The sequence below is a fragment of the Panthera uncia genome, chromosome B1, assembly GCF_023721935.1.
Source record: "Panthera uncia isolate 11264 chromosome B1, Puncia_PCG_1.0, whole genome shotgun sequence".
NCBI lineage: Eukaryota > Metazoa > Chordata > Mammalia > Carnivora > Felidae > Panthera > Panthera uncia.
Genome location: NC_064811.1, coordinates 19,825,968 through 19,834,406, shown reverse-complemented (window position 1 = coordinate 19,834,406; position 8,439 = coordinate 19,825,968). Strand labels below are relative to the sequence as shown.

Here is an 8,439-nt window from a genome sequence, read left to right as displayed (position 1 = left end):
CACTGCCCAAGGTCCTCCACAGCCCACTTTGCTGGTTACTCACTAAATTCAAAACTCAAATTTAGCATCTGCTGTTAAATAAACTGGAAATAAAATGATAGTCTACAATAGTCAAATTCTTCCTAAACATTAAAAGCAAAGTGTCCAATGGTGTGGAAATCATAGCTTGTATCTAAACTTAAACAGATTATCTGCATTCTACTTATTAAACCTTAAAAAGGAATTCAGGTATCAGTTCAAAACTTTCTACACTTTGATATCATACAAATCCAGTTCCTAAATATTTACCATATGCATTAAAATAATTAATGAATTAATGAAAGAATTAATGAAAAAACAATTCTCCTAAGATTAAGGATGATACATATTAATTTAACTTGACATTATGGGATAGCTTATACATCAACAGTACTGATTCTTGGTTCAGGATGAAGGCAGAGTCTGGGAGTCTTGGTTTCGATTTATCCCTAGGCTGGAACTGCAGGAAGCAAATGTGCACGTATCCAAAAATCTTTATAAATTTCACACTGAAGTCACATGGGGGCAGATTACTGTCTAATAAAGAACTGGTTGCTCATTGTGAAACTGTAACTCATTCTAACAAGCTGTAATGTCATCTGACAGATTACCTTTCTTGCTTATAAAAGTTAATTCAAGACACTCTGCATTATGCCATGAAACTGACCAACCACCCATCAGCATTTATGTAAATTATATATTAATCATGTTCAAGGCCTGCTACGTGCAAGGCTGTATGCTAGGAGTCGGTCTCCTGAAGATCACAGCTCTGAATTCCAAGCTCACGCACACAATAGTGGCTTCTCTTCAGTTTTCTCTTTAAACCAACACAGACCAGACCAACTGAGGTACCTGGAGTGTCTAAAGCATGATGTACCTACAATCCAAGTGTAACAGCTACTATTTAAAGAAACAGACAAATGACACAAAACCCTGCAGTTACCCACTCCTCTGATTATAGTATATTTTCCTACCCAAAGATATTTAAAGCTTTAAAAAGTCATTCTTTTCATTTATTGGTGAACTGATACTACAATTCATATATAAAATAGAAATTCTTTGAAAGCCACATGATAATACCACTCAACTTTAGGAATGAGCATCAGGAAATTAACAGCTCATCTGCACCAACGTGAAGTTAGGTTTAGCTGATCCACATTTCTAGCATTCCCAAGGCGTTACACAGAAAGCCACTGTGTGTCCTTGACCAATTCTAAACAGAGGAAAAAGACACATCTAAATGCTGCCAATTCAAAGAATTCAGAGCTCAAATATGGCAACAAAATGAGAAGATAATCACGTCGGCGCCAAACAGTGTTTTTGCTATTTAGATCGTAAAGGGAGTATCCATCTTCTGGCTTGTTTAGCATTACAGTAAAGCAGTGTAATTTACTTTGAAAACATAATTTTGAAAGTATTCTGGAGACCTGGAATAAACTAGAAAGAAGAAGATGGAAAAAACAGGAATAAATGTAATCTACGTTTTGATTGTTTAAATTTAATTTCTTCTTGATCTAGGAATGATTTCTAGTACCTATCTTTTAACAGAAAAGACTGAAATTCTCTTCCCATTCAATTTACCTTTACTTTAAACATGAATTCTGCACACAGTATTAAAAAGAAATCTCAGCAAGAAGAAAGTCTATCATAGTGACTACACCACTAAGAGAAGATGAAGCAGAATAAGGAAAAATATAATCTATGGTTTATTTCTTTGTTACACAAAGAAAATTAAGAGTGGTCCAAAACATCTTAGTCCATCCCCCATGTCCTTCCTGACATAACGAGAATGTACAAAATAATGGCAAGCTAGATTAGGGGTCCAGCTCAGGGTCAAGTTTTTCCACCTTGATGACGATCTCTGGAGCTAAAGCAGCACTGGCTGGCTGGTTCTCTGCCTCCGACTCTGAAAGCACTTCCTCCTTTACCTTCACAGGCTTATTACTGGCCTCCTCCTCTTCATCTGAAGACTCATCAAGCTCCCATTCATCATCTATGTCCATTTCAAATACTCTTACATGACGGAGATTTGAGCTCAACTGGAGAAGAAAAGGTTCAAGGGTTTTTAAATTAATGGCTTAACTAATACGTGATACATAAGAAATCAGAAATCTGAAGAATGGTCTTAGACGAAAGTTATTTTTCATTGATTTACAACAAAACCACTAAACTCAGCCTCATTTGCTGCAAAAGGATCTCTACATATAACAGTGACAATGTCATGATAATTAAAAGCCAGGGGTTCCTGGCTAGCTCGGGTAGAAGAGCATGCGATTCTTGGTCTCGGGGACATACGTGTAAGCCCCACTTTGGGTGTAGCGATTACTTAAATAAATAAATAAATAAATAAATAACATCTACAATTGTTATTACTCAGTAAGACTTCTCAGAACAAGAAAGGTACACAGCTAAGACCACAACACGCTCATAATCAATAAAAGCAATACATCACAAAATGTTTACACTTTCTGAAAGGACCTCATAGATCCAAAGTCACTTCTTCCTGTTACTGAGTCCGTAAACAATCTGTAAATACTTACCACACAGGATACTTTGCGAAAACCATTCCCAGCAACGTACTGTGCTTTCATACTTTCCAGTAACCTCCAATGCTTCTCAAAATGCATGGTACGTGTGGGAATAGCACTACGCTGTTCATCTAGCCTGGGAAGGGGAAAGAAACCAACCCAGGAATGAAAAGGGGATCTTCTCCCTGGTTTACAAGGGGTAGTAACAGGATCCACCATGGGCTTCATTTCTACCAATACTCCCATTTCCAATAGAATTCTATCAGCCACGATCGAAAAAGCTATGATACTATCTTCTAGGAAAATTCCGCCATTCCAAGTAGCCAGAATGTCATCGTACTACGGTTTTTGATCCCTTTTCAAGGAAAGCAAATGGACACATTTTTAAATTAGAGGAGGGATCTACTCACTTAAATCTAAGAAAACTAAAACCATCTCTGGAATTGGTTGTGTACCCTCCATGTGGCTACCGAGGTCCTAATTCTGGTAGGAAGACACTAAGAGCAAATCTAAAATAATTAATTCTACTATCACCTGAGATTAATGCTATGCTTGAAAACAGAACTAAAAGAAATCCTATTCTCCACTCCAGGTAATTCCCCACCTTATGTTAGCAAATGCTTCTTGATTTATCAGTAAAGCAAAAGGGTAGGAGAGCTGCCGAAGTCCGTGTTTTCTTAAATAAAATATAGTACTTCTGCTCAGCTGACTTTACCACTGTTCCTAGTAACCACTGTCTACCATACCTAAGGTACTAAAATGTGCGATACACATTAAAAAACATTTAACTGTCATGACAGAGAGATACTCTTACTAAGGAGGTGGTTACCTTGTCGAGTAATCCCCAGTGAACTGATATTCTGCCGAATCCTCACCGTTATACACTGAAGACAACGGCAACTGGACCAAGAGTCTGTCTCTTCCTTCGCGCCCCACTGTGTCTTTAAGAACTACCGTTACGGTTTCATCGTCATAAAACTGTGCATCTAAACAACTGTAGGTGCTACAAGTAAAGCACATTCTTTTATGTCAGAGATGATCCGGACTATTGAGAAAATACTGTACACATAACATGCTACTGGTACAACACAAAAACATTCATGAAACAAAAACCCAGTGACATTCTATTTAATTACATTTAAAATATATCGTTAGTGCTCGCTTCGGCAGCACATATACTAAAATATATCATTAGTTTGCACTCAAGTCAGTTATCTATTGTACCGAGTATTCACAAATACAACCAGGCCCTAAAAACAGGTCATCATGAAAAAAGAAAAGTCTGTGAGGGTGAGGTCGCTTCACAGTTCCAAAAAACTCTTGGAATCAAGAGTTAGGACTTCAGCCTGTGGAAATTCTATGAATGGCACCTCGCCGGTATACTGAGTAAAGAAACTGGGCTAACTAGACTGAAAAGTAAAAATAAGACTCACACAGGAAAAGTCACAACAACTTCAAAGACGTCATCATTAAAAACTCCTTTTATGTAAGGAAAAGAGAACGAGAAAAAGACTGGCCTATGATTAGTGTTCATTCCACACACTCAGGGGTGACTTTGGTAACGTTACCCTTTTATATCCTAAGGACCTCCCAGAATAGTGAGAACGACACCACCTCACATTACTGTTGGTTTTAACAAGAACTCCAGCCATATACCCCTTGGAACGACCACCCTTTCTTAACAGCCAGGGGAGCACAGAAGTACTAATTACAGGAAACCACAGCTGTATAAATTCCTGTAGGGCAGGAAGGTTCCATTCAATTGTTAAGTCAAAGCAAAGCGTAACACACATAAGCAATCCTGTCCCCTACGCTGCAAGTTACAAAGGCCTCCTAAGGATGGTATCAACACTGTAACTGAGTCTAACCGTATTTCTAAAATTGCATTTATTAAGCATACACACATATCGTACATATATATATACAATCTCATCCAAACAAGATTCAAGATTTACCTTCTTCTCACTTTTTCAGTTGTGGCGTAGGTGAAGCTCCCAAATTTAACAGCAATCAGTCCATTAGTTACAGATCTTGAAGAAAGAAGGAGGAAAAAAAAAAGACTATGGAAAAACCCGGATAGCCAATAATCTAAATGCTTGAAAGAACAGGATTGTCAGCGTTAGTATATTTACCTGAACAGCAAGCCCCAGACCAAAATACCATTATGTTCACTCTTCAACACTGACAACTAATTTAAATGCCTAAATAGACAAACCTACGTCAAAACGACAACTTGGTTTAAAATCTTAGTCACTCGGGGCGCCTGGGTGGCGCAGTCGGTTAAGCGTCCGACTTCAGCCAGGTCACGATCTCGCGGTCCGTGAGTTCGAGCCCCGCGTCGGGCTCTGGGCTGATGGCTCCGAGCCTGGAGCCTGTTTCCGATTCTGTGTCTCCCTCTCTCTGCCCCTCCCCCGTTCATGCTCTGTCTGTCTCTCTCTGTCCCAAAAATAAATAAGAAACGTTAATGAATAAATAAATAAAAATAAAATCTTAGTCACTAAAGTAGCTAGATACCTTAAAAAATTAAGGGCACTTGGAACAACCAAATTATTTCTCTTTGGCCTCATCTTGGCCTCAAAAAACTTCCTTCAAATTCAGATTAAAAACCATTTGAGGGGCACATGGGTGGCTCAATTGATTAAGTGTCCGACTCTTGGTTTCGGCTCAGGTCATGATCTCATGGTTTCGTGAGTTCGAGGGCTCTGTGCTCATAGTATGGAGACTGCTTGGGAGTCTGTCTCCCACTCTTTGCCCCTCCCCAACTCGTGCTGTCTCTCTCTCTCTCAAAATAAACTTTAAAAAAAGCTATTTGAGATACTAATGGTATTCTGTATATGATTTATTTTTTTTAGAATCTTCATTTCAGATTCTCAAAAGAAGTCTCTACAGGCAAGGCCTCTTGTTTAATGCAAGGCAAACTTAGCCTGAGGTAAAAATCCTTTCTATAAGGAACCAAAAACACAGTTTTGAACTGCTACACATTCATGAGATACAATCCTGAGTGCTCTGCTGTTGTATTTTTCTTAACCCTAAAGAAATCCTACATGTCATAGCTATACCTGTATAAAATTAATAACCCAGAATCAGAAGGGATCACATAGCTTCCTGATTTGGCATTATCATCTTAATGATGTGAAAACTAAGACTAAGGACAGTTCAGTGACAAGCCTAAAGTCAGAAGGTGGCTTAACTAAACCTCAAAATGTAGGGAAGGAACACTGTACGTTTTACTATTAAAAATAATAGGGGCACCTGGGTGGCTCAGTTAAGCGTTCGACCTAGGCTCAGGTCATCATCTCACAGTCCGTGAGTTCGAGTCCCACATTGGACTCTGTGCTGACAGCTCAGAGACTGGAGCCTGCTTCAGATTCTGTATCTCACTCTCTCCCTGCCCCTCCCCCACTCAGTTTCTCTCTCTCAAAAATGAATAAACATTAAAACATTTTTTAAAAAATACAATCTTATCTAATTCAAACTTTAGATTAATACTTACTGGGAAATATCAGTATGTCTCCTTAAGATGCACATTTTATAAAGTGAATCTTCTAAAATTGTAAAAAGAAGATAATGTAGATTTGAGGTTTTATTATTCCACCTAAGGAAAAAAAATTAATTATCAAAACATGATATTTAGCTATCATTGAGAGAACAAAACTGCATTGTTCATATGAGATGGGGAGAAACACACTTACAGAAAAGGAAATTTGAACAATCTGCGTGTACAGTCCTCACTAAAACAAAAGAAGAAAAGGTAAGAAAAAATTAAATTGGCCGCTGAATTTTACCATCCAAAAAGGAAACAGAATTACCTTCTAGCATCCCTGTATAATGGAATACAGATTGCTTGATTCATCGATTTTCCAATTACATCCTAAATAAAAACAGATTTAAAAACACAATTAAAGCATGTACATACACACACACACACAGATACTCTACACAAAGTACCTGACCATCGCTGTTCAAATCTAGTAAAAAACCATCTAGATCACAAAGCTTTCTCACAGGCAACTTCAATGACAGTCGTTAACAGTAAGGAAAAGAGAGAGCAGAAATTCTGAGCTGAAAAGGATGTTGGAGAGAAGTGCATGGAAGGCTAAGAACCCCCACCCCAGCCCCGCGTCTCAGAACACCCATCCTCCCTCCTGCAGGAGTCAGCTGGAAACACAAAAGTCCCATAACTAAGACTGTTTATAAGAAGTTTGTTCTGGGGGCGCCTGGGCGGCTCGGTCAGTTAAACTCCAACTTCCTCTCAGGTCATGATCTCAGTGCTCGTGAGTTCAAGCCCTGCGTCGGGCTCTGTGCTGACAGCTTGGAGCCTGCAGCCTGCTTCGGATTCTGTGACTCCCTCTCTCTCTCTCTCTGCCCCTCCCCTGCTCATGCTCTGTCTCTCTCTGTCTCTCAAAAAATAAATAAACGTTAAAAAAGAAAGAAAGGAAGGAAGGAAGGAAGGAAGGAAGGAAGGAAGAAAGAAAGTTTGTTCTGGGAACAAATAATAATGATGCCAACCCTTTCAGTAACCCTGTATTTGTTACTTTTAATTTATGTAAGGAACTAACAATAAAAGGAAACGTTAGGGTAAACCATATGAAACTGCCATTTTTGTTAGCCAGAAGTTGACTATCAGCATTTTCACGTGGCTCACCTTAATAACCATGATCGTTTGCATAAGTGAGCCACATACTGTAGATATTCTCATTCCTACTCAAAGACATGCATTTCTTTCAAACTTACTGCTGGTTTTTGCAAGCATAGGTCAATAATGTTCTCCATCCGCCTTTTCACAAAATGCAATGATTTTCGAGGATAATATGGAAACAGCAAAGGACTTTCTGGTTTCAAACAAAAAGAGAAAGAAAAACAAAAACAAAAACACAAAGCTATAGCAAACCAAATGATTAGGAGAAAACAATCTCGTCAGAGCCAGCCCGCGCAGCTTATGGGGCAGTGGAAATCTCCCTGGCCCTTTCATTATCCTTCACACCCACCTCACTGGAAACGAGTATGGCCTTCTGCCTTTCATCATCGCCTGCTGCCACCCCTAAGTACCCCCCTAAAAACCACCGCACTTAACTACAATCCAAGTCCTAGCAGCTTGGTATTCTTTATTCTGTTTTCCCTACCAAAATCAAATAGTATGCTTCCACTGGGTATGAGGAGGGGATCATTTGGGAACCAAAAGACATATAATAAAGTTTGTTCTTCTCTACTCTTTGCCACAATGGGGTGACAACAGTCCAGCACTGTTCTGGAAGAGTATAATACTTAAAAACAGAAACAGGAGACGAGAAACTAGTGCTGTGTAAATACGCTCTTTACTTTTCAAAAGGCTACTTTACCAGGAGACAGTCCTGTATGATTCAGCGTTTATGGATACCAACTACGCTCCAGTCCTTTGTATCTGTTCTTCCTACTGCTCACAGCAGCTGTGCAAAGTAAGCATCTCACTCTCCAACTTACAGACTAAAAAATGAGGCACAGAGAAGATCTGGGCAATTGCCCAGTGTGGAAATGACTAACAATCTAGACCTGTAAATCAAACCCTCTGCCTCCCAGGCCTGCACTCTTCTACTGAGTTCTGCGGGCTTCTCCCTCACCTGCAGCATCTCCTGTCCCAGCTATGCTGGACAAAGTGAGCTTTAATCAGGTCAACATTATAAGCTCCCCACAGGTAACAGATGCTGTGGGAGCAGAGAAAGACATTTGGTCTTTGTCCCTGGTTCCTGGCACAGAGCTCTAAAACCCTGAGAATTTCCTGAGTGATAAGGGTGATAGGAACATCTTCTGTTGTAATGAGACGACTGTGGGTAGATCCCTAGGAAAGCTTCAGGATGAGGACTGGTCACCAGAAAGACCAAGCTCTGATGAGAAGTCTGGACTTTTCAGCTCCATC

At 39.5% G+C, this 8,439-nt stretch overlaps 1 protein-coding gene across 2 annotated transcripts in view; it reads right to left on the bottom strand.

Annotated features, from left to right (window-relative positions):
• Nucleotides 1–1,701: 1,701 nt before the first annotated feature.
• The window catches only part of ANAPC4 (anaphase promoting complex subunit 4), a 33,526-nt gene continuing 26,788 nt past the window's right edge, over nt 1,702–8,439 (bottom strand). For both annotated transcript variants that reach the window (XM_049630406.1, XM_049630407.1), the window contains exons 21-28: nt 7,281–7,378; nt 6,356–6,417; nt 6,239–6,277; nt 6,040–6,141; nt 4,502–4,576; nt 3,376–3,549; nt 2,559–2,682; nt 1,702–2,057 (exon numbers count right to left, since the gene is read on the bottom strand). In XM_049630406.1, coding sequence (XP_049486363.1) covers nt 1,833–2,057; nt 2,559–2,682; nt 3,376–3,549; nt 4,502–4,576; nt 6,040–6,141; nt 6,239–6,277; nt 6,356–6,417; nt 7,281–7,378 — 899 coding nt within the window. In that variant the 3' untranslated portion in view covers nt 1,702–1,832. The remainder of the gene's footprint in view (nt 2,058–2,558; nt 2,683–3,375; nt 3,550–4,501; nt 4,577–6,039; nt 6,142–6,238; nt 6,278–6,355; nt 6,418–7,280; nt 7,379–8,439) is intronic.